We start from the raw sequence: 15414 nt of genomic DNA, 5'->3' as shown, positions 1-15414 counted from the left end.
TTTGTGGGAGTGGCAAAACAATGACAGTCAAACTTGAGGTCCAATCCCCAAAAGGTAGAACCAGACTGACTCTGACTGGATGGCCAGAAATCAGAGGCTGGAATGCTCACAGATCCAAAATAAAACCAAACATCATTGAAAAAAATGAAAGAAAAAAAAGTCAATGAAATGATTCTTAATGACATTCTGTACTCATAGATCATTGTCTAATTCAATTGTGGTCAGAGAGCCATCATATAATAAATGATGGGAAAGCAGATGCATTGTTCCTCAGTTGAACACTAGACAGAGCTAGAGAACCCTGGAGAAGAACAGAGAAGGACGAATAGTAGGAGACAGCTCGGTAGAGGGGACTATGAAAACTCAACCCGCATAATCATTAAAGCAGTGCTCTTGGTGGTTGGAGCTCCCAGAGACTAAAGCAGCAATCACGAAGCTGTCATGTTAAGAGTTCTGTCCTCTGGAAATATTACTAGTTCGTTGCCTGCAGTTCTTGAGAACGCCTAACAGAGGGAGTATAGTGTCTCTGAATTTTTCCTTACTCTTGGGACCCTATACATACTATTTGGTTGCTTCATCTAGCTGTAATGTAAAGGGAGGTGGTTACGCTTACTGTGATTTTTTTTCTGGATAATATTCCTAGGAAACATACTATTTTTTGAAGGGAAATGGAAAAGAAGTTTCTAGGGGAGAGGATGTGTGTGAGAGTTTGTGTGTGTGTGTGTGTGTGTGTGTGTGTGTGTGTGTGTGTGTGTGTGTGTGTGGTGAGGGTCTGGTGGCAGAACTGGAAGTAGGGAAAACTGCAGTCATAATTTAAAGTATGAGAAAAATAAAAATAAATCAAGTAATTAATTAAATTAAATAAGACAGAAAAAGTATACTGGGAGTAACCTGGACTTCTATGACCAACCATTCAAAAGGAGGTTGTAGTATAAAGCATTAAGCTTTATTTTAGTCTACAGTCTTTGTGGAGAGCATTGTCAGGACACATGGCATAATTTCCTATAAGGGATACACAGAGGAATACACACACACACACACACACACACACACACACACACACACACAATTGGGTGACTTAGGCTGGATCATCACAAAAGCCTCTTTCCCGTGGCTTCCAAGGTTCCATAAAATACTATGACAGCTGACAAAGGAGCAAATCAATTAAAGAGTTTTACCCAGTTGCAGCGCCCATTAACTATGACAAAGGCCAGGATGGGAAATATATATATATATATATATATATATATATATATATATATATATGACTGAATTAGTGAAACTCACATACCATTGGCAACAGCTATCTGATTTATTGAAGCCTCAATCAGCAGGAAAAATCATACCTATTACTAGATACCTATCTTTCCTCCCTGGGCATCTGAAGTCATTGACATTAGAATACAATCTTTAAAAACTTTGCTCGACCAGCATCATTCTTTACTACATTTGAAATTTTATCTTATATCAAAAGATAAGTGTAGCTACCATTTCTCATCAAAGAAGACTTGCTTTAAATTAGGAGAATATTACAGAAAATCACAACTAAACTCAATACAAGGGTCTTTTGTTGGATGTAGGGCTGGTGAAGATCTTATTCTGCTCTGTGGGCTGCCTTTTGTCCTATTAATGTTGACCTTTGCCCTACACAAGCTTTCATGAGGTCTCATCTGTTAATTGTTGATGTTAGTGACTGAGTTATTCGTGCTCTGTTGAGGAAGTTGTCTTCTGTGCCAATGTGTCCATGAATTTCCCCCCACTTTCTCTTCTATTAGATTTAATGTGTCTGGTTCTATGTGGAGATCTTTGATCAACTTTGACATGAACTTTCACACAGGGTGCTGAATATGACTCTGTTTTCATTACATGCAGACATCTATTTAGATCTGCACCATTTATTGAAGACGCTGCCTTTCTTCCATCATATGTTTTTGCCTCTATATCAAAAATCAATTATCCATAGGTCTGTAGGTTTATTTCTGAGTGTTTAATTCTATTCCACTGATCAACCTCTCTATCTCTGTAGTAATACCCTTCATGTTTTTGTTTGTTTGTTTGTTTGTTTGTTTAAACTATTGCTCTGTAGTACAGCTGTGGGTCAGGGATGGTAATACCCTGGGAAATCCTTTTAATGTGCAGGATTGTTTATCTATCCTGAATTTTTTTCATATGAAGTTGAAACTAGTTTTTTCAAGATCTGTTAAAAATTAAGTTGGAATTTTGATGCAAATTTTGTTGAATTTCTACATTGGTTTCATTAAGAAGTTCATTTTAACTGTTAATTCTACCTATCCTTGAGCATGGGAACTCTACCATACCACAACAAATACCACAAGGATACTTGTTCAACTATTTTCATAGCAGCCTTATTTATAATAGCCAGAAACTGGGAATACTCTAGATGTTCCTCAAAAAATGGATATAGAACATGTGGTACATGTCTACAGTGGAATAAGACTCAGCTATTAAAAACAAATACATCATGAAATGTGCAGCCAAAATGGCTGGAACTAGAAAATATCAACCTGATTGGCTTAACCCAAACTCAGAAGATATGAATGGCATGCACTCAATTATATGAGAATATTAGCTTCAATGTGCAATACACAGACCCAAAGATGTTAAGTAACAGGGAGAGTCCAAGGGAGGATGTTTGAATGTCACTTAGAGGGGATATAAAATAGACATTAGAGGTAAATTGGAAGGAGGAATCTGGGTGAGAGAAGGTGTGAGGAGAGGGATGGGAGATGGTTAGAAGATAGCTGGGAGAGAGAAGAATGAAGACTGATGTGAGAATGGCATCTCTGGAATGAGCCAGAGACCTGATAATAAGGCTGCTCTTGAGGGTCTATGGGTGTGAGTCTAGATAAGACTTCTAGTCACTGGGGATATGAAGATCGATGTGGCCACATTCTATAGCCAACTGAGACATTCAGTGAAGGGATGGGGTCAGAAACTTACTCACAAAATCTCCCCAAAATTTGTCCTGCCTATAATACTTGCAGTCATAAAGAGGGAGCTCAGAAAGAGGGCACAACCAATGACTGACCAAACTTGAAACACACCCAATGGGAGAGAGCTAACTTCTGACACTATTAATGACACTGCTATGCTTGCATACAGGAGGCTAACATAACTACTTTTTGAGAGGCCTCATCCAGCTGTATATGGAAACAGATACAGAGATCCAGAGTCAAACATTAGGCAGAGTTCAGGGAGACTTTGGAAGAAAGAGGGAAAAAACTGAGGGAACTGGATGGGTCAAGAACACCACAAGAAGACCTACAGAGTTAGTGAACCTGGGCCCTCTGTGAGGGCTCACAGGGATGAAACCACCAGCAAAAGAGCATGCATGGGTTGAGCTGAGGCCCCTAAATATTTGAAGCAGATGTGTGTCTTGGTCTTCATGAGGGTCCCCTAACAATTGGAGAAGGAGATACCTTGAAATCTGTTGTATACCCTTCAGTTGGATCCCCTCCCTTAGTTGGGCTGCCTTGTCTGGCCTCAGTGAGAGAGATTGCAATTAGTTCTACTATAACTTGTTGTGCCAGGGGAGCATATATATTCTTCTTTAATCTCATGTGGCACAAGTTTGATAATAAATAAACAAACACGCGTAAATATCAGTAGAGCCGACTGCCTTACTCACGTTCTGCTTTCACAGGTGTGAGCTGAGAGTGTTGTTTCTACTTCAGTAATGATCTCAGGCTGTCACCCTGACGCATGTAGCACACACAGCACTGGTAACATTCCAATTCTGCCACATCATGTTGCCCCAGGCTGTCTATCCGAGTACTTGTTCAAACTTATAATTACCCTCTGCAATTGCATCTTTCCACAGAGATTGGCTTCTCTTGTCTGCCTTTGAATACCCTTGTTTTCACATATGTGAATAGGAACATGAAGCAAATTCTGTGCACAAGATTCAAAGAGTATCCGGGTCCTTGATTGTATTTTTATGTAAATGCAGTTTTGTAAATGGATTTGTTCAAGTTATTAAGGTATGGCACAAGAAGGAATAATGGAAGGAAAGAAGGAAGGAAGGATGGGTGGAAGGAAATAAAGAATGAAGAAAAAAGGAGTTCTAAAAAAATAGTGGGAAGGTAGCATAAGTAAAAGCTTTTATTGTTCAAAAAGAAATACTAGTAAATAAGGCATTAAACAAAAGAACCAAAAGCACTGTATGCTTGTCTTTGTATATATTTGTTACTAAACAGAATAAGGTGAAAAAAATGCTCGGAAGCATTTCCATCTCATTAATCATAGCATCCTATAGAGTAATGATTTGTTCTATATATTTCAAAGTATAAATCAAGATTTTAATGAATTATTTAATTAAAAAATTGAGAGGAGAAATATTACATCATTATCATAGATCGCATGAAAGTTTGAAATATGTACATGTAATGGACGGCTAAATTGAATGAATTAGTGTGCATTAAAGTGTTCTGGTTTCTAATTGCCATTCATAATATTTGACTACTAGATTCCTATTGATTATGAATTAAAAGCCATGCACAAGAAAATATACTCTGATTTTTAAGAGAAGCTCTGAAAATGCAGGTAAAATTCAGAAAAATAAAATAAGATCATCTAAGAGAGAAATAGTATCATCATAAGGTATTTTCTTAGGTAAACGCAGAGACACAAAAGGGTAAAGAGAAAATATTCTGCATTTTACTTCATTTACAACTGCTCTGGAAACTAACTACATAATGAGGAATGATTTCCTAGTGCTCCATGTAAATCCATGAATGAAAGTACCTAGCCATAATGTTCTAGTTTTGTGAAACACAGAAAAAAATCCTCATAAATACATCAGAAAATGAAATGAGGACATACTAACTGGTGTTAAATGCATCACTTGAGAGAAAACTGGATGGAGCATGAGTGAAAAGCATCATTTTCAACAAGGGATACAGTAACAGAGAGGAAATAGGTGAGAATCATTCTATTATCCCAGAAAGTAAAGCAATTCCCACCTATTGTAAGTCTAAAATGAGATAAATATCAGAATGGAAGTAATGTTATAGCAACATCTTCAGAAATAACTAAATATCTAAAAATGGTACAACACATGCACTTGATAAAATAATTCACAAAATCCATGTATGACAATTGTATATTATAGAAAGTGGTATAGCATATGTTTATAATTATCTTACCTCCTATTTTGCACTTTTTAATTATTTTTTTGTAAACAAACCATTATGAGAGTAAATTAATTCAGTGTTAGAATGGAATTTTTGTTCACTTTAATAAGTACGATCACAAAATTATAGTCTATTCTATTAACATAGCACTAAGCATAATTTCCTTGAAAATTTAAAGTTATAAGGCATGCAAGTTTTTTTTTTCTTTTTTTTTTTTTTTTCGGAGCTGAGGACCGAACCCAGGGCCTTGTGCTTTCTAGGCAAGTGCTCTACCACTGAGCTAAATCCCCAACCCAGCATGCAAGTTTTTATCCATTGTAACCTGCTTTCTAAAGATTAAATAGTATTTAGAGATGTTTTAACTTTTTACAGCATTAACATATATCAGGGTGTGTTTTATTTTATTTTTTTTAAATGTTGCCATCTCTTAGAAGCTTGTGTTTTCTAATGATAAACAGTAAAACATAGGATGGTGGGAGTGTTAAAGATGTCGAGGAACTAGGAGGAGGAGAGGGAGGGAACCCATAATCAAGACATATTTTGTGAAAAATAATAAAATGTCACATGGTACGATACTCTTTCTGGAAGCGTTTGCGAGCATGCTTAACAGGTAAGTGACATACTTTTTGGGAATCGAGGTGGGTTGTCATTGACATCAGTAAGGGTGATGTTGACAATGGTAGTTCCAGCGAGTCCTCCGAGCTGTCCTCCCATGTCCTTCGCTTGAATGAGGACCTGGTACTGCTCCTTGACTTCTCTGTCCATGTTTGGCAATGCTGTTCTAATGACACCTTGAGAGGAAAGTGATAACACATAATCAACATCACAGCCCAACTGCTTCTCCTGACCCAAGTAAACTGAAAGAGGAAAAAAAATGCTTATGTTTAGATTTATTTAGGATAAAACATTTAATAAAATCATCTTCCCAAAACTAAAATGACCTAACTATCTGAAAGTTGGGATGTGACTTAATCTTTCATTTTCACAGCCACACCTTAAAACAAGAAAATGGCAGGCCATCTCTTCCCAAATCAATTAAGTTAGACCTCATTTATGGATTCGAGTCTATGCTGAGTTGAAGAAAACGTTAAAACCCTTAGATTAAAACGGGCACATGAAGTAATTTAAGCAGTTAAACTGAGCTGAGGGCATAATGATGAACACTGTTCTTGTCATCTCGATTCTATACTTTTCACAGTAAACAATCTGTTTAATTTAAAAATACATAAAATACGTCCTCCACATCACCGGTTTTGTCTTTTGGCACTTCCTTTAATCATGTTAACTGAAGAGTTTCATCTCTTCCAACTCACTTCTCACTTAGTTATCATTAGATCTTACTGTTACGAGACTCCTTAGATGAAGGTAATCCACTGTCAAGGAGAGTATCTTATGCTTAAGTAAAAATATTTTATATTTAGAATAATAAGTATTGTATGTTTGATCCTATTTAGTATGTGATGAAAGAAATTAACGGCTAGATGGATGAATGAACTGATTGATCTTAATATCTTGAATCTTATATGACATATGTCTGTTGTTAACATATGGTAGTCATTTCTATTCTTGTATCCAGGTATAGGAACTACTTTATATTTCTATTTTTTCATGGGGAAAATTTATAAACTTTAGAATTGTTTGGAAGGTGAATTAAATTTTTTAAATCAAATTCCAATAGGTAGGCAAGTGATATAACAGGTGAAGATTAAAGAACCTTTATTAATCACATATGATTTTGATAGTGGTAAGATATATCTTAAATAAAAAAGTGTATGAATAATAAAATATCAGCCATCAATACAGTATATAGCTTTTAAATCAGTATCCCAGAATACATCCATATATCTGTGCTTGCTATGATCTACTTACTTACCCATTGCTATATATTTGCTAATGCATATTGAACTGCAATCTGAGATTTTGTCTGGCACTTGGCAGGAAATAGTTACAGAAAAGACATCCGTCATTTTTGTTCCTAATGCTTTATTCATGAATTGGTACTGACACCATTTTGATCCAATCTGTCTTCCCTTCAGCACTGGCTTCTGATACTTTATTTTCAGTTTTTCTAAAACTAAGACTTTTAAGCTCTACACCTCAGTGTTGTTGCCTTACACACCTTATATTATTTGGCATCAATCTGAAGGGCAATGCTCACATTTTCAAAATCATTTCCTATTTAAGACACGTGTTGTTTGCTTGGTAATATCAGTGAACAAGAATTATCTTTCGTTAAAATGCTATATAAACATTCATTTATCTTCAATTCATTTATAACTTTTTTCTCTTTATCATTTATAGCACTATGTTATTCATCCCCCAGAATGAAACTGTATATTACAGAAGAAAAGAAAAAGAAACGGGAAAATAAGATGGGGTGGGGAAGAGAGAGAAAGAAGGAAAACAAAAGACAAAGGGGGTTATCATTCTGGGGCACAGAATCAGTGGCTTACTTCCACCTATTAATAATGCTATGATTTGGATCCATGTAGATAAATATGTTTATGGTGTCAAATTTGGTGTTTATATTATATTTAACAGGAAAAAAATTTCAATTGTCAGATGTAGGCACAATAAGTCTGTACACTACGAATAAATGTATATAAAACAATCATTAGGTACTGTGCAGGTGACTTAGTGAAAAAACGTTCTTGTTGTGCGCCTTTTAAGGGATTAGGCTTCTCAGTATTTACAAATCAGTTGGGTGAGTGTTGGAATCCCAGTACATAGGTAGGACACAGAGAAAAGCTCTGAAGAGACAACTGGTTATTCTGTGGTTATTCACCACAGAAACCCTACCTTCATATATATCTAAGTCTATCGCTATTTCTATCTCTCTATCTATCTGTATCTAATATATATTATATATTATATTGTATAACATTTTTTCACTGTATCCATTATTGCATAATATACTGCACATGCTGAAAAACAAAGAAACCAATAAGTGGCTTTTGCTTAGTGGTGAGCATTTCCTTGACAAATTTTGGCTTCTTAAAATAGTTTTTTATGTCCATTGATTTTCTTGCACTTTCTGTTCATAATCAATATTTTTTTAATGTTTCACATTATTTCACTCATTCAGATGAATATATAAAAATGGCTACTTTGTATAAGTAAAACATTAATTATTGTCCTGGAAGAAATTATTGTTTACCCTAGAGACATTAACTTAGATATCTGAGTTCCGTAAAGCAGTATTATTAAATGACACTCAGACAATCTACAGGCAATAAAGTGTCACGAGTACTCAAATAATATGTAAAGCATTGCCCCAATAAATAGGGTATGGCCTTTGCTGAAATGTTAGCCTGGGGATTCTAAAGGGATTAACACAATTGAAAGCATGAAAGCTGTCTTGGAATCATCAACTTTCAACCTTGTAGACAAAATATGCGATGCTACTTTCATCCTGGAGAAGCTTTTTTTTTTTCTTTTTTCTTTTTTTCGGAGCTGGGGACCGAACCGAGAGCCTTGCGCTTGCTAGGCAAGTGCTCTACCGCTGAGCTAAATCCCCAACCCCCTGGAGAAGTTCTTATAATGAATGTCAGAGAATGCATACATTTTCGCCTACATGATACTGTGAGAATAATATCGCTTGAGTGCTTATCTATAAAAAAAAGATTATATGATCTCCTCTGAAGTTGAGGGAACGCACACATAGGACTGAGGAGAAATAATATAACAGCCAGAATATCTGGAGAAGGGCTATGAATCACTGTCTTGGGTAGTTTTTCGTGCTCACGGAGCAGCAGTTATTCTTATTTTCTTCAGGTTTGTGCCTGCTCTAGAACTGGCTCACCAGGCTCCAGAAGATAGTTTCTAAACCATCCTGACGGATGTGTCTGCATTGATTGAGCCACAAAAGTAACAAAGACACGAATATAGGAAAATATGTGTAGCCAGGGAGCAGGGTTGACTGGATCGGAAGGAGAGAACAGAAGGTGGAGGGGGAAAGTCATCAGAGTATGTTTTACACCTGTGTGAAATTATCATCTAACAGATGTAATAAAGCTATAGAAAAGAACAGAGATTAGATATGGTATGAGAGTAAGTTTCATTTTGGACACAGGCTTGAGACTTTAGCTGATAAATATATAGGGCTACACTTGGGACCAAGATTCTTGAGAAATTCTTCATATCTAGGCAATCTTTATCAGATTTCTCAATATGACTTCTGAGGTAGGTAAATAATGTGGTATGAAGTATCAGCAGTAGATAAAAAAGAAGAAACCAAGCAGGCCCTACAGCTACTTTCTTACTACTTTATGATAATTTAAATAAATCAGAAGAAGAGAGAAATTATACAGGTCACATTATTTTAATTGTACATTTTTTAAAATATTTGACTGACAAGTTCTTGAGACAGTGAATAGTGGATAGTGGTTATAGAATGGCATAAAGACATTTATGTTGATAAATTGCACTCAGCATAGTTAAAATAGTAAATCTTATATTACAAATATTTTTACCATAATAGAAAATGGAAGTTCTTAAATTAAGTAAGTGGGACTGAAGCAAAATATCATAAGCCTTTCTCAAGTCACAAATGGTTTGCTTGAAATAAGTAAATCACCACGTGGTACACATGCATCAGCCCGAGGTTATCTAAACCAGGCAACTATACAGAAAATTTAAGCTTATTCAAAGAATTGTATACAAAAATTAAAACACATGCATCAATTATTCATAACAATATTTGTTTTTGTGAATGGGACATAGCTGTTATCAAAGATACGAAGACATGGAATCCTGATTTTATGCACTAGATTATGTTATATTAGTATTGATTATTTTTCTATACTACAGTTTTCCTTCCACATTTTGAAATTATACACCTGTGGTGGCTTGTTTTAAAATGTTATCTTGACACAATTTAAACTCACTTTGTAAGAGATCCTAGTATAGGAGTTATTTTAATCAGGGTGATAAGTGGGCATGCCTTGGTGGTTTGCCTCGACAGGTAACTGATACAGCTCACTGTGAGTGTCTCTACCCTATAGGGCAGAACTTGAATTTTTTACAAGGGTTGAAAGCTAGAAGCATAAGCAGAGAGAAAGCAAGCAAGGATCCGTGCATTTATTCTCCCTTGCTTTCGAATGTAGTGGTTATGCTTTAAGTGCCGGCCTTGGCTTATTTAGAGTAATGTACCGTAATCTGAAAATGTAAGACAAAATCAATATGATCTCTTTAGAGGTGTATTTTTGGTCAAGGTATTTTCTCATTGAAACAGTATTTAAACTACAATAACTTGTAAATATAACATTTTACTGTCACATACACATAAAATATGAAAGAGGGTTGTAAGATGTTGTAAATATTCACTGTGATTTTGATTTTAAAATAGTACTGATAGTTTAAGGAAAAGAAACAAATATACATTCAGAGACAATTACTCATTGCTTATGGCAAATAAATTGGAAATAGGAGAATTTTATGAGTACTACTATTTCTTTGTTTATTCTGTATCCTACCTCAGTTTACCTTAATGTCTATTTATACTTAAATATAAGCTTGTTATAGTCCACCGAGAAAGCAGAACTAGGAATACAAATCAGACAGCAATATTAATACAGAATTCGCCTTCTCCTTTCAACTGGATAAATAATGAGCAGGTTTGTTTCTTTCTAAACATTAAGGCACCAAAAGTTTTGATGAGGCTCTCCCTTTAATAATTGTTTTAAATGGTTTCTGCACTCAAATGGGAAAAATTTAGGTAGCATTGGTTTTCATGAATCTTATTTAATAACAGCAAACTGAATCATAAAAGGTAGCTACATAGCTGGAACAAATGGGGACTATTTCTGAGAAACTGCAGTTATCCTTGATTTTTTAATTTTTTTCTTATCTGCCACAAGGTGATAAATTTGACAAAAGGTCTTCTTAACGGTTGTTGTTCACGAAGAGCTAGTTTTCATTCTCTTAATGAAGTGCCTCCTCACCCACTCCTATCCTGTCTAGTGGTCTGAGGCATTGTTACAGAAAGACTTCTGTCTCCACTGAAAATCAATTCTTATGAAATCTGTTATGCAGCTGATGCCAGAAGATATTCACTTTCACCTCTAAATAAAAAGCTTTATATGAAATTATAAATATAAGATATGCAGCCATGCAACACATACATTTTCAACTCAAAGAGTAGCATTTTTATATGCTTTAGAATTTATCTACCATTCATAATAACTATATAAGTAGGATGTTTCTTATTTTATGCTCATAATTTTATTTGTGTGGTTTTATTTTGAAGATAGATCGTTTTAACTTACTTAATGGGTCAAATTCACATTTTCCAGAAATCTATGTATGTTTTTTAATCAGATATTCTTTCCATCTGTCTCACCTAAAATAATTCCTTCCTTATTAAGACTTCAGCCTTTCCTGAAAATGTCTTATATGTTTGTATAAGTCACCCACTCCGTGGGATTCTTCCCACACCTCCAAGATATGGACCCTCTTACTCCACCTATGACTACACACACCAAGTGTGCTTTTTGATTGTCTTTGTGTCTTTGTGGGATATCCCTTAGGGATTCTGAGGAGCTAAGCAGCAAACAACATCAAGGCTTTCATTTGTGGTCACGGTTTTCATTAAGGAAAAGTGGGAACAGACCTACAAATCTATAAGAAACTACAGCACAAAGGGACTCCAGGAGGAGAGATGAAGACCTCACATAAGTTTGCTTCATTGTTAGGCTGTACATTATACCTATGACTCTATATCTGAGAATCTCTATGCTGAGAAGTGTAAAGAAAAGTACAAAGAATTTCCTGAATTATTTTCCACTCTAACTCTATGCTTTAAACCTACCAATATGTGTGGGTTGTTTTATTAAGTTTCAGCAACTTTCTTAAAATAATATTACTGAATATCGTCCCATATTTTCTCTCATATTTCCTGATAAAATAACTTGTGGAAGTTTTTCTCCATCATACAATCACTGAAACATTGGGCATCTGGCTTTAATTTCCCACCCTCTGTCCAGCTGAAGGTGATTAACACTTTCAAAATCTACAACTCACATTCCATTCTCAACACATTTCTGTCAGCAGACCAGTGAGAGAGCTTATAGGATAAAAGTGCCTGCTGTCAAGCCAAATGGTTTATGTAACTCCACAAACATTATATTTTGGAAAAAGAGAACAAACTTATTCCCAAAATTTTTCATTGATTTCCACATGTACACTGTACTATGTACATGTGTAAACATATACACACACATACACACACATACACATACACATACACACACACCACACAGATCTTACCAACCGAATTATATATAACTGCTTAAAATATTTTTTTCTGAAAATTGGTTCATTGCAATTTTCCCATAATCACACAGTGAAATACAGTCACGGTTACTTCCCATTTCCCTCCTCAACTATCACTTGAAAAAGATCTTTTAATGTGAAAAATGTTCGTGTGATACTTCCCAGGTACTTGTGCCTACAGAAGCAACCACTTGACTTGCTCTCAAGTGGTTAATGCCTACCAGTGTCAAACAGTGATTGACTAGGGTAGCAAGGATTATACCAATGGAAATGGCCAAAATGGATATGAAAAAGCCCAAGTGTCCTCATCCTTACAGAAAGAGCAGAGGAAAAGTGGGAGAGGAAAAGGTAGTTTGACCCAAGAAGTGCACTATAATGGGTTGCCCTTTGCCAAATGATCAGTCGTAAAATCGTGCATATAAGTAGCACTATATGGATTGAGTTGGTTATACTTAGGAATATATTTGCATTTACATATTTCCTTATATATACCATAAAAATTATTAGAAAGGGAGCTAATAAAATTGAAGAAGAGTGTAGAAAACTATATGGAAGGATGTGGAGGGAGAAAAGCTAAGGAGAAATGCATTTATATTTAATCTCAGGAATAAAGTGAAAATATTTGATTTTAATTTCAATTACTAAATTATAAGTTTATTCCATATAGCATGTTTAGAATTTTTATATTATACTAAGCTATCACATAAAATAGCATTAATTAATTTTGAAATATATTTTAACATACAATGGATAACTGATTTAATAAGTGTCATTCTGAAGTTCCTCTTTAACTGTGACATGTAATATCCATTTTGTCTAAGTCTTTTTAAGAAAAATCAGCATTTCAGATCAGATAGTCTGAAATGGAAACTTTATTTCATTCAAATAGGACCAAAGCCTGGAGACTTTGCTCAATCGTAATAGCTGACTTACTAAACACAGACCCCAGGTCTGATCTCTCTCACCTCAGAAAGAAAAGAAAAGAGAATGACTGAATAAATAAAAAGAAGCTAACATGTAAATTGGTCATGTGTATATATTCAAGCCCATAATATGCTTCTTATTTATAGCTAGTTTTGAAATCTGAAATTCATTTATAAATTGTTAAACAAAACAAAACAAGCCAAGCTCACCAAATGCACAAAGAAAAAAAGAAAAGAAAAGAAAAGAAGAGAAAAGAAAGAGGAAAGAAAAGAAAAAGGAGTACCTAAGAAGAACAAATTTAAAGGAATCAATATTCTTGGTATATTAAGTTTGCACATGCTCAGCTTCCCTTACTGCAAGCATATCTACTCTATTTTTGAAAACCAACTCTTCATAATACATATGCAAATAACAAAAGGTTACAGGTGCATCGGTTTCACCTTTAAACAATAAAATTCAACACAACACAGAAACCTGACATGAAACAAAAAAAATATGCTTTTTTAGAATGGTAAACTAAAGTATAAAATCGAATTCTTTAAAATAAGATAAAATACTCCTAGCTAAGATGTTTGGACCTTTTAAATAGTGCTGTGGACATTCATATTTACATGAACTTCAGTAAAAGAAAATATTTATCCATCAGTCATATAATTAACAACTCTGTTGCCAGATGATGGCTATCTGACTATTGCTATATTGGAATGGACAATTCTTGATTCCTGGATTAAAGTTTAAATCTATGAGTGTGTGCTGATAATGTTGGCCAAATTAAAACTTTACCTGTTTTGGGATCAATGGAGAAATAAGGCTGCCCCTGAAGGATGCTGTAAACAACTCTGGCACTGTTTCCATAGGTGGGGTCATCTGCATCTGTGGCCTTGACCTGTAGCACATATGCACCTGCAAAATAATACAATGTCATTTACCTTTACAGACTCCAAAGTCGTATTTGTTATTCTTCGGATTTTGTATTTCGTTGTAATTTGTTCTATGAATGTTTTAAATACATATGCTCCCAAAATTCCTTAAACAGCATAACCAAAACATTATGTAATGTCTACTCCAAGCCACATGGGGCATGATTTAGATCCAGGGAAAATAGTTATTTTCATAAAGACTGAAAAGAAATATAAGCAAAGGACATGAAGAAGGAGAACGCTTTCAAACCGCTGATGGCAATGTTAATACTATTTCCTTCTAACTACAAATTTTGTTTTTTAAAACAATGAAACCATAAAAGGGCTCTGTGTTGTGGTAAGTTTGCTGTGAATTGGCACACACTCACAGAAAATAAAATAGCATGTTGAAGAGGAATGCACACCTTCGAGTAAAGAACGTCCTACTGTTGTGAGTCAAGAACTGGAAAGAACCTAAGTGACCATTATCTAATAAATGGTAAAAGAGAAAATAGTATATTCCATATTGTGATACCAAAAATCTAGGTATAATCCTGGAGTCCTTGTGTTTGAAGGAACACAAAGTCTTAGAATTTATTGTGTTACATAGAATAAGCCATATGAAGGAAGATAAATACCGAATGAACTGATATATATGTCATCGAATCTACTGATGTCACAAAAGTTGCGGATTTAAGAGTGATTATAAGAAGTTTAGAGATGTTTTAGGAAGGAAAACTTATCAGTGCTTACTGAGTTTCAATTACACAGAAGCAAGAGGTTCTGGTACACTATTGTAGAGACAAGTAATCATAAATAATAGTGTGCTTTCTACTTCAAATCCTAGAAGAAAGCTTCATTAAACTTATAAAATATAAAAATAACAGGCATTTGAGATGAATAAAACAATTATATTTAACTTGATTTTATGATAAAATACAACATATCTGCACTAATGTATGGAACTTTATGTACTAATTTATATTTTGGGTATAGTGAATGCATGTGTATAAAATGTAAAATGTGAATTTTCAAATGTAGGCAACAGTAGTTGTTGTACTGGGAACATATTTCAAATACATTTTAAAGGCTATGTCTGTTTCCAGTACATAGATCATTGAGCTGAAAGGCCTCACAGTATCTGTATTGATTTACATACCAAAGAA

General features: G+C 34.7%; 1 protein-coding gene across 2 annotated transcripts in view; it reads right to left on the bottom strand.

Moving 5' to 3' along the window:
• The window catches only part of Cdh12 (cadherin 12), a 1234181-nt gene that overhangs the window by 149198 nt on the left and 1069569 nt on the right, over positions 1-15414 (bottom strand). For both annotated transcript variants that reach the window (XM_017591412.3, NM_001427475.1), the window contains 2 exons: positions 14133-14252; positions 5777-5944 (listed from right to left, as the gene is read on the bottom strand). In XM_017591412.3, the coding sequence (XP_017446901.1) occupies positions 5777-5944; positions 14133-14252 (288 nt within the window). The remainder of the gene's footprint in view (positions 1-5776; positions 5945-14132; positions 14253-15414) is intronic.

Source organism: Rattus norvegicus, chromosome 2 (assembly GCF_036323735.1).
Source record: "Rattus norvegicus strain BN/NHsdMcwi chromosome 2, GRCr8, whole genome shotgun sequence".
NCBI classification, from domain to species: domain Eukaryota; kingdom Metazoa; phylum Chordata; class Mammalia; order Rodentia; family Muridae; genus Rattus; species Rattus norvegicus.
The sequence above is the reverse complement of the archived record's forward strand: the minus strand, read 5'-3'. Positions and strand labels throughout refer to the sequence as shown.